We start from the raw sequence: 22,774 nt of genomic DNA on the forward strand, positions 1-22,774 counted from the left end.
CTGTAGAATTCTTCCAGGAATCAGTGAACAGTTGAGGGAAGTATTTTGAAGGTAGTAGATCTACTTTTCTGATGTAAGTTGAATTCTATGGACAAGCACCGTGCAAGGCAGAAGGGTAAAATTATATCACCTAAGCTCTCACCTACAATACTTAAGTAAAAGACTGGCCATTAATCCTGTCAATATACTTTCTGGGTTGACTTATATTAAATCTTGCCTTACATTGTAATGTAATAGGTCCAGGGGATAAATATAAGCAGCTGTCTGCAGCCAATACATTTTTCCACATAAATACTTACAATAAAAATAAAAAGAAGGAAAAGGACTATAATATGTTTTTTAGCCACACTTTAGGAGCAACTTGATGAAAATTAGATAACACCATGAGACACATGAGAGTGAGACAGGAGAGAAAGAGCTACAACTGAAAGTTATCTCTTTAACAACTCACTGGCGTTTTAATGGAGTTAAAGTACTTCACCTACACGCCTATGTGAAGAATAGCTAAAAAATTGATAATACTGAGTTCTGTATGTTCCTCATTAAATTTCATTTTGCTAAATAAAAAACAAGTAATGATAAAAAGTATTCATTGACTATATGTTGATATAAGTTGAATTTGGCTCATTACTTTACATATACTCTTTGAATTTATTTTGGATCTCAAGCATGAAGTCATAGGGATGTCATCTCTATCAGTGTTTTCTGAAATCAGACATCACAGAAAGGACTAAGATGTTCCAATAATAGAACATCAAGCTTTTGTTACTGCTTATAAATTATAATTCATAGAAACTTTAGAACACTTTATAAACTTTAATTTCCTGGAAGCTTCCTGAATTAAGTAGAAAAGAACAATATTGAGTCAATACTATTTATCACATGGACATAATTTTTCTCAGTAACTAGAGAAGATATTACAACTCAAATATTATACTCATATTTAGAATAATAAACTCTCTAATTAGTGTAGCCTATTAGTGGAACGTAAATTACAGAGATATTCTAATAAAGATTTTATTCCTATTTTTAAAACCAATAAATTGAGATAAACTTTTATGAGTTGTTAAAACTTTTTAAAACACCAGACCACACCTCAAAGCAATTTCATACTTCTGTTATTAGTTACTATAATAGTTATATTTCTAAAAAGTACCTGTATATGACAAATAATATACAAGCAATCGACTGATGACCTGGTGTGTACACAATTCAATTCATCAACGGTTAAATTTAATGAAGAATCTAACTTACCGGTGGATCAGCCCCCTTAGAACCAGCCAGCCCTCCTGTTAAGGATTCGATATCCTGAAAAGGGGAGAGGTGTTGATTGTAAAATGCTACTTAACAGCATGAAGAATCCCCCAATCCCACAGTGTAATAATTTATTTAGCTGCAAAGTTAGGGCACGTCAGCTAATTTTTTTTTTTTTTTTTTTTTTTTGCAATCTTGGACACTGTAATACTATACAAATAGTCCACATCTAAAGATCTAGATATTCTCTCCAACTCTGAACAGTCTATAAAAAGAAAAACATATAAACAGATATTTTTGAAATATGCAGATGTTTCATCTTTGAAGAGCTGAAGTGAGAGCAGAAAAAAGAAAATTTAAGAAAACTTCAGTATAACGTATTATTTTCAAAAATATTAAACCCATGGAAAATGTTTAACCTAAAAAAAAATTTAAAATATTTTCTTTTACTTTTTATGAATACATAAGAGTTGTACATATTTATGACATACATACGATATTTTGATGCAAGTATTTTATGTCTAATAATCAAATTTAGGTCTATCCCTTCAAACATTTATCATTTCATTGTTTTGGAAACATTCCAAATATACTCTCCTAGCTATTGTAAAATACACAGTAAATTATTGTTAACAATAGTCACTCGATTGTGCTACTGAATATTAGATCTTATTCATTTTATCTAACTGTAGATAAAAATATTAACCAAATCTTATTTTTTCACCCCCTCCCGACTAGCCTTCCCAGTCTGTGGTAACCACCGTTCTATTCACCACTTCCATGAGATCTTTTTTTTATAGCTCTCACATATGAGTAAGAACAGGTGACATTTATCTTTCTGTGCCTGACTGATTTTACCTAATATTCTCCAGGATCATCCATGTTGTTGCAAATTTAAAAAATTATAACTATGGTCTAGTCTATTTCTACACATAGAATATAAAAATATAAAGAGATCGATTTTTAATCTCTAATAGGTAACCAGAGAAGGTCATGTGTGAGTAATGACTACAGTTGTTAAATTTATAAATGGAGAAATAGGGGACAGTGTGATGAGCTGTAGAGGCTGTGACCTGTTTATAGGAACAATTAAACCTCAGCCTTATCAGTTCTATGGCTTTGGTTCCAGGGTTATTAATGGTTATATGACTTATTCAAAAGAAGTTGCAATTCTAGGTTTTAAAGTAAAATCACCCAGATTTTTAGTGTTTGCAACTGATTTAAGTTGTAAACCATCCCCCATCCCTCCCAAATGACAAAACACAACTCTCTGCTAAAAGGATGCTGGAAAGGAGTTTTGGGTTAAATTGAATGGTTATACTTTTTGGCTAAAGATGTTTTCTTATGACTCTGATCACCTCTTATCTGTTTGCATCTAGTTGGAAAGACAGGGATGAAGAAGGGGGAAATATAGTTGCATTAAGAAAGCAAAGAAGAAGGATAATTAAGTCCCAAATGAAGTGACAGAAATTTAAATGCCTATGATGAGGAAAAAGGCCACCAATACATGGATATCATTCAGAGGACTTATGCTACTAATTCACTTAGGACTTAATCAAATTATTTTCCCTTTATATTGAAAAAGTGAGGACTCTTAATAATACAATATGGGGCCCGGATGAGCATGTGATGGAAACATCCAAGGAAGGGGACAGGGAAGTATGGTGTTATAACTGCTTCTATCTGAAAATGTTAACTTTGAACAGGAACATAATGGGTAATGAATTTATTCATGCATAGTCTAATAAAGGTCACAAATGACAAGGAGTACTTACCAAGAAAATTATTAAATGGTCTCCTTTCTAATGGAAATGTATATATATTTTTTCTCTACCCAGAATCCCTTTCAGGAACTACTCGTTCCCCACTCCCATTTTAGCTACAAAAGAGGCTAAAAAATTTGCTTCAAATATTGTAGGGACCTGCCAGAGAATTAAGGCAATATAGAATCTGAAAAGCGTAATGGTAGAGTTTAAGTCCTTGATTGTATCATTTGAGGAATGTTTGAAATTAGATGTTATCTCTGCCTGCAATTCGACTTAAGATAGGTTTCTGGTTCTGAAAAGTAAAAATGTCCTAATTATATCTTCATTTTTGACTCTCTTTGTAAAAGGACCACCCTCCCCATCCTGTTGAAATGCTTTATTCCAACATCATGCCCAACATAAAAAAATCAATTCGCCTAAATTATCTGATCTTACATGTTCTTTATCATTCTTATTGTCACTTAAGTAAATTTTGTCCTTGTATAATTAAAACAAAGCATCAAACATATGTATAAATTGGCAAGGAATATTAACACCCTTATCAAATCCAAAGATAAAACATAACTTAAAATTTTCTTAAAATCTCAGGAATGAACAACATTAGGTAGTAAAATGATTAAATATTAGATTTACAGATAATAAAACACACAGCTTGCACTGTTGGATAATATTTCTGCTATGCCATAATGAAAACAAGTTTCTGTTCATGTAAAATATTTTTTCCAACTATACTTAAAATGAAAAAAAATAGATATCAAGTGCATTTGGAGTTAATACATCTTTCTTTGTAGAAAGGGATATAAGTTATATTAATGATGTAATTTTTAATGGAGCTATCAGAGGGATAATACAGAAACTGATTTGGATAACAAGTATTTTAGCAATTTACTCAATGCATTTTTTCATATTTTGTAAAGTTTGATCATTAAGATTTCTTACCAAAGATAAGTTGTGCCGATTTTCAGATTTTTAAAATTTTAAGCTCTTTGTGATAGTCATGTCTTGAGAAAAAATGAGAAACAAGAATGTAGAAGATGAATGAAAAAGGCACTAAAATTTGTAGTTTTTAACACATTGAATTTAAAAGCAAATTATGCATTAATGGCTCAAAATAGTATACAGATGTATATTATTATCCTCTAAATCGGTATGTTGTAAATTGAATGTAAATCATTCAATTGTAAAACAGTATTTGAGCTCATGTTCTACTGTGAGTATAATTTGAAAAAGAGTGTCCTACTTGGGTAGAGGTCCAAGTTAAACATGGCTTATCAGTTCATGCAAAAGGAATTTTCTCAGGTGTGAATAATGAACATAAGTATGCACGGTTGTATTTATGTTGTAAAATTAGTAGGTAAAACAAATACTTTGAGGAACTCTGAACATATGATTACTACATAGCTTTCAAATGATAACTAAAAGTGAGTCAAAAATAGATGATTGTTGAATATTTTATCTGCAGAGCATAAGTAAAATCTTTGACAAATGCGTCTATTTTGTTATTTCAATACATTTTATATAGATAACAACAAAAGGGGACATCAAATAGTATAAACATTGACTTCCGAGAAAGTTTTTTTGACTTACTATTGTAACAATATTGTTTGTTTGATTAAAACACTCAAAACATACTTTTATTTTTAACTAGGCTACAGAATTTATTTAACCATATTGTATTCCATGTTGAGGTCATCATTTGTACCTAATAGCTAATAAAGTAGCTACTACTCAGTGAACAGTTGCTATGTGCCAGGTACTCTTATAAATGCTTTGTAGACATTAATGCCATAATAAACTTATGTTAGTTAATTATTTTCTCACTTAAAAGGTTAGATAGTTTACATAACTCATACAGTAGCATAGAGCTATTAAGAAATGGGTTATAAAACATATAGGACTCCAAACCTGTATTTTTTTAATTACCAGTCCTAGTGAACAGTTTCACCCTGGTACCCTGGTGACACTGCACATATCTATGTTGGCGATGCAGGCAAAGCTAAGCCATAGACTGGTAAATCTTAGTGGAATATCCCGTGACCCTCCCAGAACATGGCAAAGGAAGCAGTCTTATGAGGAGCTTCTACGCAGCTATTTCTTATTTGCATCCCTCACACCAGTGAGGCATGGGACTTTCCACCTCACACCTCCCTACACCAGGTCCCTCTTCAGGCTATCAAACCACTTTGGTGCAGCATGGAATTGGTTCTTCCCTAGCAGTGCAGCCCACTTCTCTTGTTGCCTATCATTTGACGCATCCAGTTCAGTGTTGTCCAGTGGAAACTGGGACCAGGACCAGAATTAGAGCGAGGTAAGTGAGGTACCTATGGTGCAAAATGTAAGTAGGAGCTCATTCTTCGGGTCATACAACTGCTGACCTGCACTTGTATAATCTGGACAGTGAGTACCTTATTAAATGTTGTGCCCTAAGCACCTCACTTGTCTCATCTGAGTCCTGGCCTTTCTAGGGACCTTAGGAGCTGAAACAGTGGTGGTTTTCCTTACGCTGACTGTGTAAGTAACAAACGTAAATCCATTTGGATTCTGTTTATCACTCGAATCTGTAGAAGTGTAGCAAGCACCCACCCCATGTTGTTGCTCAGGGACTGCATGCTGCTTCACACTGGTATCCTCAATCATACGAATTTTTATTGCCAATGCTGAATGAAATAAACTAGGATCTATTAATTATATAAAAAACTTCATTTCTTAAAAATCATTTCAGATAATGAAAGACTCATTTTCCTCTCCAAGGTATGAAAAACCTAAGTGGGGTTATTAGCCAGTCTTTAACACAGCTGTGCAGATTCAGTTTTTCAACATTGGAAAGTTCTGGTCCTGACACGGAAACCTAGTAAACCAAGGATGGCCAGTGAATCAGAAGTCTTAAGGCTTGGGAAGGTTGAGCTCCAGGAAGAGTGAGGTGATCAGTGTCAGAGCTCTAAGTAGAGTGAGACTTAGGGCATTCTCAGACTTGAGGAGTCTACATTGCAATGCATTGGTACTACTGGTTGTTCGACTGCACCTTTGCTCCCTGGACCCCTGCTCCAAGAATTGGCATATTTTTCCCTTGACAAACACTTTGAATGATGGAGCTATAGAGATTAATCACGTGGCTTTCAGTGTAAGCCATCAAGTTCAGATACTGTAAGTCTTACTTCCTTTGTGTGCAGGTGGAAAAAAAAAAAAAAAAAGAATATTAGGATTTCAGGTCTTTCTCAGAGTTGTTGCTGGATTCTTATTTTTATCCCTGAAGAGCAGGATCAGCCAATTATGTTTAAAAAATATGATAAAATAGTTTGGCTATTGAATACAGTAAGAATTAACAAAATAAAATTCTAAAGAGTTAGTTGACTCTAGCATCATATATGCCACAAGACCCAAGATATCTTCAAACCTGATCATTACATTTAAAGCTAATATCAGGTTTTAAGCTTTCACTTGTTCAAAAAGTCACTTAATGTAATATGGAAATACTTAAAACATAATAATTGTCAATTATGGGCATTTTAAAATTTCAGATTTATGCATTGTTATAGGTTAAACTATATTCCCTGAAAATTCAAATGTTGAAGTACTAACCCTCAGTACCTAAGAATGTAACGGTGTTTGAATGTAAGGTCTTTAATGAGGTGATTAAGGTGACTGATCCAATATGACTGGTGTCCTTATAAGAAGCAGAAGAATCAGGGATGTGTGCACACTAAGCGAATGCCATATGAGAACACAAGAAGGAGGCAGCAATTTCTAAGCCAAGGAGAGTGGTCTCAGAAGAAATAAAATCTGCAAACACCTTTATCTTGGAATTCTAGTACCAGAACTGTGAGAAAATACATTTACATTGTTTAAGTCACTCAGTCTGTGGTATTTTGTTATAGGAGCCCTAGCAAACTAATGCATGCATAATTGTAATTTGGGAATAGTTTACAGATTCTTTGGGAAAAGTTATCATATTTCAATATAGAGTACATAAGAGTTCATTGAGCAGTCTATAAAAAAGTCAGTATCAGGATCAATGTAAAATAGTAAAACATCCATTTCTATCAAATGGTTATATTTAAAATTATTTCAGGTCTTTAAAATATGTAATGAAGTATTACAAATATGTTAAAACTTTACAAAATTTATTGTATTCAAAATATTGAAAGTAAGCATCTCTTATCTCCTTTATAGAAAAATTCCTCAAAACTCCCCCCCCCACCACATTCTGTTGATATGCCCTGTTGTGCCCACATCACTGCAACTCCTCTTATCAAGGTTGCCAATGACATCCTATCGTTCAAATTTAATTTTTCATGTTCTGTCATCATATTTCTTGATCGCTAAGCTTCAGTCGACACAGCTGACTACTTCATCTTTATTGAAATACTTTTCCCTTTTGGCTTTCATTTATTTTCACCCGCTACATGATTTTATTTAGTACTGTGGCTCTAAATATAATGCATGCTGATAAATTTTGAATTTCTATCTTTAGCTTCAACTTATCCCCTGAGATCCATACTGCCACTTCAATCTCCAGTTAGATGTATTATAGTCATGTAAAATGCAATGATGCAAAATTAAACTATTGATTTCATCACAACTCTTCCCTTAAATTAGGTTCCCATCCCAGTGATTGCCATCTTATAAAATGACATCACCATTCACCCAGTTCCTCAGGTCCAAATCCATCAGCAAACACTACTAAGTCTATTGTAAAAATACTACTTGAATTTGACTACATCTCACTACCTTCATTCCTGTCATACTAATCCTTTGGACTACATCAATAATATCTATCACACAAAATGAAAAAAAGAATATCTATATAGCTTTCTAACTGTTGTCCATGAATTTCTTCTTATCTCCCTCTCCCCTATATATTCTCCACAGAGTATCCATTTAAATTGTAAGTTAGATCACATTGTTGTCTTGATCAAAACCCCTCAATAGTTTCCCATTAATCTTAGAACAAAACACAAACTTATTGTTATGCTCTGCCATGCCCTGTATGATCTGGCTCTTGGCTATCTCTCCATACTGCCCTCTCAGACACAATGGCCTCATTACTATTCCAAAAAAAATTCAAAATCTGGCTTCTATCTCAGGGCCTTTGCACATGCCTTTCCTGCTTCTTAGGGTGCTCATTTCTAGACGTCCTAGTCCATTTTGTGTTGCTGTAAAGGATGACCTGAGGTTGGGTAACAAAAAATAAATAAAGAAAAAAGGTTTATTTGGTGCAGAATTCTGAGGCCAGGAAGTTCAAGATTGGACTTCTGCATCTGAGCAGGGCCTCAGGCTGCCCCCACCTGTGGCAGAAGGCCAAGGGGAGCCAGCTGTGTGAAAGAGTGAGGAGGTGCCAGGCTCTTTGTAACAACCAGCTCTCATGGGAACTAATAAAAAGAGAACCCACTCACCCCCAAGGGAGGGCATTAATCTATTCATGAGGGATGACCCAAACACCTCACAGTAGGCAAGTAGGCATCACTTCCAACATTAGGTGTCAAATTTCAACATGGGGTTTGAAGGGGACAAACATTAAAACCTTAAAACCATAGCAGTAGATACTCTCCTATTTAACTCACACACTTCATTCAGATCTTAGCTTACATACTAAAACTCTGAATGACCTTCCCTAACCAACTGTCTAAATCAGTCAAGGTTCCACCTGAAAAAACTGATAAACTCAAGAGACTATACAGAAAAGCATTTAATAAAGGGATGATTTATAGAGGTATGGATAGTTTGCAGGGTCCAGAGGAATGGTGGTACACAGGGACTAGCAACAGCTAGACATTGTAACTACCCTTAAACCTAAAGAAGTAAGGTACAAGAACAATGTGGTCAAGAGTCCAGCAAGAGGTGACTACCTATCATCAGCTTATAGAAGAGCTTGCCACACAGTGGAGACTCAGTAAATGCTTATTGAATAATACAATTACTGAATGAATGAATAAAGTATGTGATATTATTTTACACATATAAAAAGCTGAATCTCAGAGTACATATGGTGAAGTGTGTCTTACTTTTGTATAACTGTATCACTTTAAAAGCATGGCTCAAAGCAATAATGTTTGCACAATAAATCTTTATAAAATGTCTGAGTGAATAAACTAATAAATGACTTGCCCCAAATCACACAGCTGGTGAATGCAGGAAAGAAGCTTTGAAATCCCAAGTGTTATAACCCCAAGCTCAGTGTATTTTCTGTTCCATCATACATCACTAATGAGACATCCTCCTAAAGGAAAAATCCCTCAACTCTGTATTTTCTCATCTCTTGAGGTACTAAGTTTCTATATATTACATGGTTTCTAGTACATCAGAAGGAAAAATGCAAAATTATTTAATAGTCAACAAGCAATACATTAAATTCATCCTCTGGTTAAATACTGCCAATGCTTCCAATTAAAGGTCTGACACCTTAATCATTGTACAATCAATACATCAGTGCTTGAAAATTTGACCTAACATGTGTTGCTGGCATTAATAAATGGTTAAATATGTTAAACTAAAAATCAATAATGTTTATTTTTATGTAACATCTCATAGTGTGTCAGTTCACAGCACTGGGAATAAGTAACAGAAGATAAAATTTATGTTAAACAAATCATTCACTTTTTCACACAAGGCTTAATGGAAACAATCTTTCATCACCAAATAGCAGCTCCTTAAGGCAAGCATCCAAATAATGAAGCTGAGTTTGTTAATGAGGCATCTTCCTCCTCAACCAGACTTAAGCGGTTAGTGTTTCCTTGGCAACATTACAGGGTAAATTTCCTGGGAGGCAGAGAATAAGCATGAAATACACAGACCGATTTTATAAATCTTTCCTATGTAATCCAAAAGGTGTCCTATTTAATTATTCTTTAAAATAAAAAAAGGGGAAATATCTATTTATTTGAGTATAGGCCAGCCTGAAACTGAATTTTCCTTAAGCCACACAATTAATTCCTTCAAAAAAGAGCAATTGAGCAAATTTTGTGGTTGAGGCATTGTGCTCTTCCTGGGAGGACACGAGGAGGAGTAAATCAAGGTCACAGTTTTCATAGCATTCAGAGTCATGACATGCTTTCTGACTTTAAGGATTTTTCAATCTAAAAGCACATAAATCTGCAGAACAACATTAGGAAGAATTTTGAGAAATGTGGTGTTAAAATTATAACAGACAAGGGTTGTGGTGGTAAATGTTATAGTGTGACAATTAGCTTGAGTATTTCATATTGCCAGATTATACTTTATTTTTGAATGCATACCAGGTAAGTGTCTCCAGGAACTGGTTGAGTAACATAATAATTAACACTTATTAAGCATTGACTGAAACAGACACCACGCCAAGAGCCCTACTGCCGCATTAGGTAACATCGTAACTCTCTTAGCCATTATTATTTCCACTATTTCAAGATGATGAAACTAGGTCTTTCAGAGTTTAAATGACTCAACAAAGGTTACATAGCTAATAAGTATTCTAACTAAAGAGGCTGATTCCAGAGGCAATGATTTTTAACAACGATGCTCTCTTAAATGAATTGAGATGTGAGAAAAGAATAGGGAGGACTTCTTGGCATGCATATGGTGACTTGGAAGAAAACATAAATACTTATTCACTGCCTGAAGAAGAAATGCAACAAATTGCAGGCAGAATAATTCTGAGGTGGCTGATATCTTCTGATGGGAGAATGATTATCCCTGATTGACCTGTAAACGTAAGAGCTGATAACATTAGATTTAAGAAAAAAGTAAAATTCCCAAACTCTTGGCTATATATTTCTAATTTCAAAGTCTTCTATCTGAATTCAAACCTAACTAGGGAATATAATGTGTATCAAAGACACAAGTGTTTCAATAGCGCATAGAATACAGCTTTCTGAAGAAAGTGTCAGAGATTCAGGTTCTATATTTTCCACTTTATAAATTTTGTGTGTCGCGTTTTCTTGTCCATTCCTTTCCATATGGCTGAGACAATAAAGGGAATGTTTTGCTAATTCCTGACTCAGTCTCAATCAATTTCTCTTTTCCAACTTTTCCACGTTGATGCATCCTTGCTATCTCAAACTCACCATATCCAAAGAAGACATCATCTTCTTTACCAGCCATTACTATGGCCAACTGCCAGTTTCCTATTCCTGTTGATGTTTTCAATAAGCAGTTAGTTATCCAATCTAGATTTATGGATGTCAATAGAATTTTCCCTCACTCTGGTATCCATATACCAATCTAGTCTAGTTTTCCTTGTAAATGTCTGCTTAGTTGATTGCCTCCTTTCATTAACCACTGCATTTACTAGCTTAGTTCAAAACCTCATTTTATTTTACCTCCACCCCTGCCTTTTTCCAAAATAGTGTCTTTGTTGAGTTCCTTTTTCCACGCTCACTTTTATATCATCTTTTCTTCAAATCAGTTCCCAAAGTGTGGCCTGAGGACCACCACCACCACCACCAGCAGCAGCAGCGGCAGCAACATCACCCAGGAACTCATAAGACACACAATTTCTTGGGCCCTACCTGAGTTCGGCTACATCTGAAACTGTTTAACAAGCCCTCCAAGTGAGTCTGATGCAGGCTAAGGTTGGAGAACCACGGCCCCAAAGTGACGTATTTTAAATGCAAATATAGACGGGTTACTTCTGTACTCAAAATACTTAAGCAAGGTCCCCATGCCTAGGAAGGAAGGATAATTAAACCTCTGTACATGTGGTTTTCCATCATCATCATACGTTTCTGAACTACTTTCTCACTTCACCTTTTACCACTTTCCAAAAAAAGAAACCTTACACTCCCTTAATGTGACAAGTGTTTTTTGTTTTTGTTTTTGTTTTTATGTTTCTGTACCACAGATTATGATGTCTAGAAAGCCACCCCTACCTTGTGGGTGAATGTAATTCATCCTTTGAAACTCAGTCTAGGCACCATCTCCTCTGGGGAGGCTTTCCTGAGTCCCTCAGCCTGAGGGGAGGGTTCTACTCTAACACAACAGAGGTACTGTCCCAAGAAACTTTGCCTGAGGGGTAGTCAACAGCTCTCCAATTTTACTTCAAGCCTGCAAAATGCAAGACACATGCCAAAATAGACAGCTTGGTGATCAAGAGAACAGGTTCAAGTCTGGCTATACTACTTACTATCTGCGTGACCTTAAGCTAATTCCTTTATGTTCTTTACATAAAATAAATCAATCTATGTCCTAGTACCCAAATTAGAAAGGTTTGGAATATTTATTATAATAATTGATATTAATTTTTGATAATTCATGGAAAGGTACCTATTGATAACTTACAGTAAACAATATTATTATTCATACATAATAATGTATATGTAATAATACATAGGTACAGTCTAGTTACACATGTATAAAATAAAGATGGGCTATGGATACAGATTACATAAAGATATATGTTAAAACAGATAAGCATTAGAATACAGGTTTAGACCTGTATAGAATAAGCATTAGAATAAGATCCAAATATAGACTAATCTTAGGTATAAATCTCCATTAGATTTCTAGAGATTATTTTGCCTGAAAGGGAAGGAACCCTAAGATCCATTTTATTTCCCCACATAGTCTTATAACTTTTATTCATTTCTATGTCTTTGGTTATTAAAGATTTTTCACCAATGTCATATTAAAGCATATTATTTCCATTCTTCCTAATAAAAAAATGAGCAATCTTTTTGCTGTACAGTAAAAACTATTTATTGAGTAACACGTATACCATAAACCCGTACAAATTTATTCCTCTTTAAATGTGTTATTTGACATCGCACGTTTATATACCATGATGTGGGAAGCTTTAAGTATGTTACAAATGTGCTATAGCCACTGAGAAGAAGAATTCAACATTTAAATGAGAATATCAATATTATAATCCTATATACACATAATTCATGGGAGACTCACTCTTGTTTGGTGAATCAGAGGCTCAATTACTGTAATTCTTTGTTGCTGTTGTTGTTTTCATTTTATTTTATTTTATTTTATTATTATTATATTTTAAGTTCTAGGGTACATGTGCATAATGTGCAGGTTTGTTACATATGTATACTTGTGCCATGACACCATGGAATACTATGCAGCCATAAAAAAGGATGAGTTTGTGTCCTTTGTAGGGACATGGATGCAGCTGGAAACCATCATTCTCAGCAAACTATCACAAGAACAGAAAACCAAACACCGCATGTTCTCACTCATAGGTGGGAACTGAACAATGAGATCACTTGGACTTGGGAAGGGGAACATCATACACTGGGGCCTATCATGGGGAGGGGGGAGGGGGGAGGGATTGCATTGGGAGTTATACCTGATGTAAATTACTGTAATTCTAATTTACAATTAAGTATTCAATTACATGATGCTTAGATCTTCTCCTATCTGACACAAAATACAAACAAGTAACTAAAAAAATATAACAGCATATACTTTAATTTTAAAAACCAGGTTTTATTTTCAACTCAGTAAATAGTAGCCTAAAATACTGGGCTAAAAAAAAACAAAAAAAAACAAAAAAAAAAACTTGGAGATTAGCCTATCTGAAGTGATTTTTGTAAGAGGAAAGAATAAAACACTGTCTTTTCCAACTGTTAATAACTGCAGTTCCACTGACTGTGGTACCTTACGGCAATTTATCAGTCTGATTCATAAATAACCACAAGGCAGAATTTTTTGTGAACTGAAAGCAGAAACAGGGCAAGTGGTTTACAAAATATCTCTATATATCTATCTGTTTTAAAATAGATACTTCTAATAATAGATATTTCTAATACACATTTATTTAATCATATCTCTCCCTTACTAGAATTTAGGTATTAAGTCAATTAATATAAACAGTTTTAAGGTAATCATAATAAGCTGGCAAGAAAACAAATGATCTATATTCAAATTCAAGTTCACATTTCTAGAAAAAATTGGCATAGGATTTTTAGCTGAATATTAAGTATTTTATGCTCACACATTAATTTTGGAAATAAGCCATGGAGGAATTGGATTGAGCTAGGGGGAGAGATAAGATCTTAAATTGAAAAAAAAAAAGAAAAAGAAAAAAACAAACAGCAATTAGCAACACTATCCAAAATCAGATATGCAAAATTTTTGAAAGGAAGTCTAATTTGGAATCTAAGAAATATGTAGAAAAATTTCCTTTGCATTGCTGTTTTCTTTGGGAAAGAAATTCATTAAGTTCTAAATCGTAAGTGAATTTCACATTTATTTTTCATTTTTTAGTTTAGTTTTTGAAATAAGTGATGATCATAATGTTAACAAGAAATAGCAAAAGAACATATGATTTATCTATTTTTCTTCTGGACAGCTCCATTTCCATTGATGCTACCAGGATTCAATTATGAATAAATGTTTACAATACCAAATAATACTATTGAATGGAAATGTAATTAACTGAAATCAGAGCATAAAATGCATTGATGCTATGCTATTCAAATAATTGAGACTACAGCATAATGTAGGAGTCATAGAACACAGCATAAAGCTGGAGATTTAGAGTCGATGATAGAACGTTCTAGAGTCATTATATGCTCTGCAGACAGTCTTGTTCTCCTTTTCATCCAATCAAGCTCCCTCCCCCAGAAATACAACTAAAATAAAGCTTTACAGTTTATAATATTCTTTAATTTACTGGGATCAATTTAGAATATTTTATATATTTCTCTCTCCTTTCCTTAATATTTCTAGGACATATTTTTCATTACTTATACTTCCTCCCAAATGTAACTGACAGCATTCAAATGAGCCATACCACCAGGTAAGAATTTCAAAGTGCATACAATGCTAAGTTCCTTGGGGTTAGTGCAGTGGCAAAGTTCAGATATTTCTTTTGCTTGACAGCAATCAAAACAGACAATACAAACAGTCCTTACTTAGCGCAATGCAGTGTTAACTGTCTTTACCTTGCATGGCTCCATGAAATCAGTTACCATAAAGCAGGGACATGACTCCCCTGGTTCTGACATGTCCGGGTTTCAGTAAACCCATTACAGTACCACTCAAAGCAAGAATATAGTGACATTTTAATGGTAGATAAGTCTTCATTCCTTTGCCTCCAGCATCCCTTAAACTGGATTGTGAATCTTGAATGCATAGTGAAGTGGCTATGTAGCATAATATTAAAATTGGAATCTTTCTCAATTTTAGTTTTGGTCCAAAGGCCAAAAATAATGTGGTGATAACCAGTGTTTCCATATCCTTAAGCAAGGAGCTACATTAAGCCATGTGAAAATATTGTAAAGCAGCTGCATCCATGTCCCTACATCATTCTCAGCAAACTATCGCAAGAACAGAAAACCAAACACTGCATGTTCTCACTCATAGGTGGGAACTGAACAATGAGATCACTTGGACTCGGGAAGGGGAACATCACACACCGGAGCCTATCATGGGGAGGCGGGAGGGGGGAGGGAGGGATTGCACTGGGAGTTATACCTGATGTAAATGACGAGTTGATGGGTGCTGACGAGTTGATGGGTGCAGCACACCAACATGGCACAAGTATACATATGTAACAAACCTGCACATTATGCACATGTACCCTAGAACTTAAAGTATAATAATTAAAAAAAAAAAGAGATGGGTTGTATGAACTTCATTAAAAAAAAAAAAAAAGAAAATATTGTAAAGCAGATTCTGCCAGAATTGATAAACATTGTCTCTTAATGAGAGCATTATTGGCATATTAGGGAGGAAATTTCTTCATGGAAAGTAAACTAAATTTGCATGTCAGGATTTTTGGCATCTTTACACTTAGGCTCCAAAGCCTATTCCTGTCTCTCACTCCTCGCCCTCCCACTCCTCCTCCCCCAGCACACAGAGTTGTATATTCCTGAGGACCAGATTTGAGCTGCACAGTGGGCGGTGCATCTTAAAGTGCTTGACCTAACAGGAGTGTCTAGAAAAGTAAAGCAACATGGCCCATGAGTAAACGACTAAATTCCATCCCATGTGAAGAGTATATTAATTTCCTATTACTTCTGAAATGAATTTTCACAAATTAGTGACTTAAAATAACACATATTTATTCTTTTACAGATTTGAAGGTTAGAATCTAAAAATCAAGGTGTTGGCAGGGGCTGTGTTCCTTCTGGAAACTTCAGAGGAGAATCCATTTCCTTGCCTTATCCAGCTTTTAAAGGCTTCATGCATTTTTTGGCTTATGGCCTCTTCCTCCATCTTCAAAGAGCATTATTTCAATCTCTAGTTCTATCTTCACATCTCTTTTTCTAACACTAACACTTTTGCCTCCTTTTTCTAAGGACTCTTATGTTGGATGCACCTAGCTAATTCAGAATTCTCTCAAGATTCTTAACCTAATGTCCTCACACCCACAATGTCCCAAAGGTAACATAATCACATGTCCTGGGATATAAGATGCAGACATTTTAGGGGTTCCTTATTCAGTCTATCACAAGGGGGAATTAGAAATATAAGCCAGAATAAGCTTGGCCTGAATGTAAGAATACCCCGGATTCAAACCAAATGAAACTTTCTTGACCAGCCCAGTCAGGATTGACCTCTCCATTCACTTAACTTCCATTATACTTATTTTCATGTATATATTGCCTCATATTATCATTCTATGTGCTTTCTTTCCACATAAATTCTAACCCTCTTAGCATAGGTTTATCCATACCTCTCTATATTCTGTAATCTTTCAATAAATAGGTTGATTCAAGAAAAATAAATGGAAAGACAGTTTCAGTGGGCAGTTTCCTGTGTGTGGGAGGACTCTGCCTTAAAGTATCCTATTTCAGTACCTGAAATTCTTTTTATTCTATACTGTTTTCTGTTCTGTGGCATTGAATGCTCAGGCACAATGACAAGATAATACCTTATTGGAATTAGTCACCAATACTAAGTGAATCATTTCAACAGATTTTGCCTGATGTTATGAACCTCCACTGCAAACTCATTAGGAGAAAGTACATTAAGTTAGTTATTCTTTTATTGTCCAGATTGCATTTGCCAAGTGTCTTTCACATAAGATTAATTCAACAAGGGCCTATTAATGGATAATAGTTAGCTAAAAGGAAACTTTAATTAGCTGTGGAAAGGAGATAAGTAACTTTTGACCAGGGGAAATAAGGAAGAAATTGCCAAAAGAGAGAGAAGAAAAAGATACATTTTATTTTATAATATTCTTTAGAATGTCTTTGGAAATTATGATAGGAAGACTCTAAAATTGTTCCCAGTGATTCTTACCTCCTGGTATTCATACCCTTGTGTAATTCCCCTTTCTTAAGTGTAGATGTTTAGACCTAGTAAAAATATGGTCAAGTGTTGGGATGTCTTCTTGCCACTTCTGAGATTAGGTTACTATAGACTGACTTTCTCTCTCTCTTTCTCTCTCTCTTTCACACACACACACACACACACACACACACACACACCTGTCTGGGGGAAGCTGCCACACTGTATAGCTTATGGGAAGATCAAAGTAGCAAGAAATTGATGTCTCATGGCAACCACTAGCCAGGAGCTGAAGCTTGCCAAGCTCAGGTTAAGTGAATTCAGAAGTTGCTCCTCCCACAGTTTGAGTCTGAGCTGATGTCAGCCCCAGCTGATACTTTGATTGTAGCCTTGTGAGAGATCTGGAGTCTGAGGATCCAGCTAAACCATGCCAAATTCCTACCCACAGATATTATGAAATAATATACATTGTTTTAAGCCAGTAAGTGTTCAGGTAATTATTTACACAGGAATAAATAATTTTAGAGTCAATATTCATATATTTCTAATCTGTCATTGAGTTTTCTATGTTCACCATACAAATGCTCACTATAAAATAAAAATATTTTACAGGATGAATCTTTTTAGACCAATGAACCCGTAAAAGAAATAAATAATTTTCTTGCTCTGGATTTTATGGTCTGGTATTATAATTCTAATTACACTTCTAAAAGCAAAGCAATTTTAGAAAAACAACACTAAATGATGAATCGATTGATGTTGACAATTATCAATATGAATCATAAAATTGTACACATAACTTGTACTGTATCTGCTTCTACACATATTTTCATAGTATTGGTTAATTTTGAATGTATAAGAATTATTAAATTTCTAAGAAAAACATTTCTGTGATGATGAATTCTAGGCAGAGTTTTGATACCCTAAAGCCACATAACTATCAATAAAGATGTAAAATTCTATGATGAAAAAGCAGTTATTTTTAATTATTTATAAATAGCTTGACCAAGTTGACGATAATATTTAAAAAGCAACTAATTTTTAGTTGCTGAATACACCATCACAGCAGATGATTCATACTTCTTTAAACCTGAAATACTTTCTAACATAAATACTCCTTAGTCAATATCTGACCACATAATCAAAATATCTATCCAATTCATTTTTACCTAGTGTTTTGGAATAAATGAGGCAGTTGAAGTCTCTTTTCAGGAAGCACTATAAAGTATATAATATATAATATGATACAGTCTTATATATCATAAGGTTAGATGTTTGTACCCACCCAAATCTCATGTGGAATTATAATCCCCAATGTTGGAGGTGGGGTCTGGTGGGTGTTGTTTGGATCACACGGGCAGATCCCTCATGACTTGGTGATGTCTTGGTAATAGTGAGTTCTCATGAGATCTGCTCATTAAAGAGTGTGTGGAACCTCCCTTCGCACTTTCTCTCTTTTGCTTGCTCCTGCTTTCACCATGTGATGTCCCTGTTCCCCTTCTCTTTCCACCATGACTGAAAGCTCTCCGAGGCTTCTGCAGAAGCCAAGCAGATGCCCACACCATGCTTCTTGTAAAGCCTGCAGAACTGTAAGCCAACTAAATTTCTTTTCTTTTAAAATTACCCAGTCTCATATATTTCTTTGTAGCAATGAAAGAATGGCCTAGTACAGAAAATTGGCACTAGGAGTTTGGGGCACTGCTATAAAAATACCTAAAAATGTGGAAGTGACTGTGTAACTGGGTAATGGGCAGAGGTTGGAAGAGTTTGGAGGGCTCAGAAGAATACAAGGAGATAAGAGAAAGTTTGGAACTTCTTAGAGACTGGTTAAATGGCTGTGACTAAAATACTAATAGTAATATGGACAGTAAGGTCCAGGTGTCAAGGTCTTAGATGGAAATGAGGAGCTTATAGGAACTGAAGCAAAGTTCACACATGTTATGCCTTAGCAAAGATCTTGGTTGCATTCTGTTCCAACTGTAGGGATCTGTGGAAGTTTAAACTAAAGAGTGATGACAAAGGTATTTGATGAAAGAAATTTCTAATTAACAAAGTAATAAAGTGTTCAAGATGTGGTATGGCTGCTTTTAACAGCCTATGTTCAGATGCAGGGGCATGACCTAAGATTGGAATTTATGTTTAAAAAAAAAACTGTGCATAAAAGTTTGGAAAATTTGCATCCTGGCCACGTGATAGAGAAAGAAAAGGGTTTTTATTTTTCCAGGAGAGGAATTCAAGCAGGCTGCACAGCAACCACTTGCTAGAGAAATTTGCATTACTAAAAGGGACTCAAGTGCTGATAGCCAAGACTATGGAAAAAGGCCTCAAAAGCATTTCAGAAAACTTTGTGGCAGCCCCTCATATCCATCACAGGCCTGGAGACCTAGGAAGAAAGAATGGTTTCATGGGCCAGACCTGGGGCCACCACTGTCCTGTGCAGCCTTCTTGGCATCCTGGTTGTTCCTGCTCCAGCCTTTGGTCAAAGGGTTCCAGATACTGTTAGTGCTGCTACTCCAGAGAGCACAAACCACTGGAGCCTTGGTGGCTTCCATGTGGTTTTAAGCCTGCAGGTGTACAGAGTACAAGAGTGAATGAGGTTTGGTGCTGTCTGCCTAGATTGCAGAGGAGGTATTGAATAGCCTCAGTGCCTAGGCAGAAGCCTGCTGCAGGGGTAAAGCCCACACAGAGAGCCTCTATTAGGGAAGCTCCAATGGGAAAAGTTGGATTGGCGCCCCCACTCAGGTTCCCCACGAGGATACTGCATAGCGAAGCTGTGAGGGAGAGGCTACCACCCTCCAGATCAGAGAACTGTAGATCCACCAGCAGCTTGCACCCTGTGCCTGGAGAAGCCACAGGCATTCAACAACCTGTGAGAGCAGCCTGGTGCTTAACCTTGCAATGCCACAGAAGTGGAGCTTTCCAAGGCCTTAGGAGTCCACCCCTTACACCAGTTTGCCCTGGATGTGGGATATGGAATAATAGGAGGTTATTTGGGACCTTTAAAATTTAATGACTATCCTCTTTGGTTTCATAATTTCATGAGGTCTACAGCCCCTTTCTTTTGGCCAGTTTCTCCTTATCGGAGTATGTTTATACTCCGCATTGTTTATACATATAGAGTATGTTTATACTCTGCATATGTTTATACCTGCATTGAATTTTGGAAGTAACTAATCTGTTTTTTTTTTATTTTTTGGGCTCATAGGTAGAAGGGAATTGCTTTATCTCTGCTGAGACTTTGAACTTTTGAATTTACATTGGAATTAGTTAAAAATTTGAGGGACTTTTGAGAAGGCATGATTGTATTTTGCAATGTGAGAAGGACAGGAGATTTGTGAGGGGCTAGTAGTAAAATGATATAGTTTGAATATCTGTCCCCACCCTAACTTTATGAGGAATTGTAGTCCCAGTGCTGAAGATGGGGCCTGGTGGAAGGTGTCTGGATCATAGAAGTATATCCTTCATGGTTTGATGGTGTGTCTTTGTGGTAGTGAGCTCTTGTGACATGTGGTCATTGAAAAGTGTGGCACCTCCGTAACCCCTCTTGCTTGTTCCTACTTTTGCCATGTGATGTGCCTGTTTCCCCTTTGCCTTCTGCCATGATTGAAAGCTCCCTGAGGCTTCTCCAGAAGTCAAGCAAATGCCAGCACCATGCTTCCTGTAAAACCTACAAAACTGTGAGCCAATTAAACATTTTTTATTTATAAATTACCCAGTCAGGCATTTCTTTGCAGCAATGCAAAAATGGCCTAATACAAGATACTTTTAAAAAAATCCATATAAATTTTTCCTGTTTCATAAGCATTTGCAAATGATTCAGCCTTACTCTGTTCAGCAAAACATCAGCCAAAAAATAAAAATATATGTTCATTAGCAAACTTTTCTGCTTAAATGATCATCTCTATACACCAATTGGTTTTTGCTTCTTCTGAATGTTTTTGCATTTTATATTTCCCAACTCTGGTTTCCTTTGGCAATTCCCTGACCTCATTTCTTAATTCTCAGTGTTATGTTATATAATTGTCTGAATAAGCAGCATCCCCCTAAAATGAGACAAATTTATCCAGAATTTTGCAATCAGAAAATCAGCAAAGAGGCTAATTTAATATCAACATATTGTGATTTTTGTGTTGTATAATTTAGTGTTGGTATTAATACAGGAGCTTTAGGCCTAGGATGCCTGGGTTTGAATACTGGCTCAGACACTGTATAGATGTGTAACCTTGGGCTAGTTACTTAAGAGTTTGTGCTTTAATTTCCCACATATAAAACTTATATAACAATAGTACCTGACTCTGATGATTGTTGGGAAGGTAAATGTGCACACAAAGCAAATACAAATAAGGGTTAAGTGGCAGTAGCACGAATAGCAATCGTAGCAACAGTAGTAGTGCAATACTGACTTGATGTGCTTTGTTTAAATTTTTTATTTGCATTTTGGCAGGAGGAAAAATCTGGGCTTGTCAATTCCTCTACTGGGTCTGTGGCGGCAGGCTCTTAACTCATCATCCAGTCATGAAGAATGTGGTAGCATAATTTCATTAGGAGGTATTGGGACCAAGTGAAGGGTAAGGAAAAAGACTGACATATTACATATTTGCATATTTAAACCTTGCATATTTAATTTACACACTATGAAGCAACCTAGTCTTGCTTATGAAGCAAAGATATAAACCAAGTTTAACAAATCTGACAATATTTTTACAGATTGAATAGGGACCTCATTGAACAGGGTCTCTTGTACTCGTCCTGTGCATAATGGCCTCAGCAAAACTTTTTCTTTATTAAACATATTGCTATGTTTTCAGTTGTTCATACTTTGCTTTTGACTGAGCAGTTTTTTAAGATATGTGATGAATTCTTCACCCAGTAAAGGAATTAAAGATTTTTTGCCACTTTCTTGGTGATAGACAGAAAATAAGTTAACCTATTAAAATGCAATCCAATTAGTCTTGACCTATATGATGCCCTGCTACATTTTTCTCTCCTAGATGAAAAGATATTCTCTGATCCTTAAACCTTATGGCCTTGAAAAGAAATAGAGTCCTACCTTTTGATCTTCACTCTTTTCTCTTGAAAAATAGGGTTTTATTTTGACATATGAAGTTAGAGAATATTAATCTCGGGTTTGTTATGAATCTAGCAGCTTCTTTGTCATTGTTGAAATGAATCATAGACAGACAATGCCTAATGAGAGAAATGGCAGGATTACTAGAAAATGTAGAGCTCCTTGAATTTCTAAATTTTGCTTAATATGTTTTAAATGTGTAATGAATTAAGCATAAAAAGTAAAACATCTTTCCCATTCTCTTTCAATTGAAAGGGATTATCAGAAATTGTATACACTCCAAGTGACATATTTCTCAGTAAATCTTTTTTAGGCCCTTTGGGCTATTCTGATTCATTAAATGTCACACAGTATGAGAAGTTACACAAATTTATGATACATTATTTAAAAGCTTATTTAGAGAATAAAATTATGTATTTTGTTTGTAATTCTTTTCCTTTGCAATAACTATCAGCTCAGACTGGAGAAGTATATCTAATTTATTTAAGGAAGGAAAGGGGAAAAAGACAGGGAAATTAAATAA

General features: G+C 35.3%; 1 protein-coding gene across 15 annotated transcripts in view; it reads right to left on the reverse strand.

Annotated features, from left to right (window-relative positions):
• PPFIA2 (PTPRF interacting protein alpha 2) overlaps positions 1-22,774 on the reverse strand; it is a 508,377-nt gene that overhangs the window by 416,573 nt on the left and 69,030 nt on the right. For 10 of the 15 annotated variants that reach the window (XM_008004129.3, XM_073020973.1, XM_008004139.3 and 7 more), the window contains one exon: positions 1,255-1,308. The exons of 4 other annotated variants lie outside the window; for them this stretch is intronic. In XM_008004129.3, coding sequence (XP_008002320.1) covers positions 1,255-1,308 — 54 coding nt within the window. Of the gene's footprint in view, positions 1-1,254; positions 1,309-22,774 lie in introns of those variants that run through there. One more of the 15 variants, XM_073020976.1, reaches the window with a different exon arrangement.

The sequence above is a fragment of the Chlorocebus sabaeus genome, chromosome 11 (assembly GCF_047675955.1).
Source record: "Chlorocebus sabaeus isolate Y175 chromosome 11, mChlSab1.0.hap1, whole genome shotgun sequence".
NCBI lineage: Eukaryota > Metazoa > Chordata > Mammalia > Primates > Cercopithecidae > Chlorocebus > Chlorocebus sabaeus.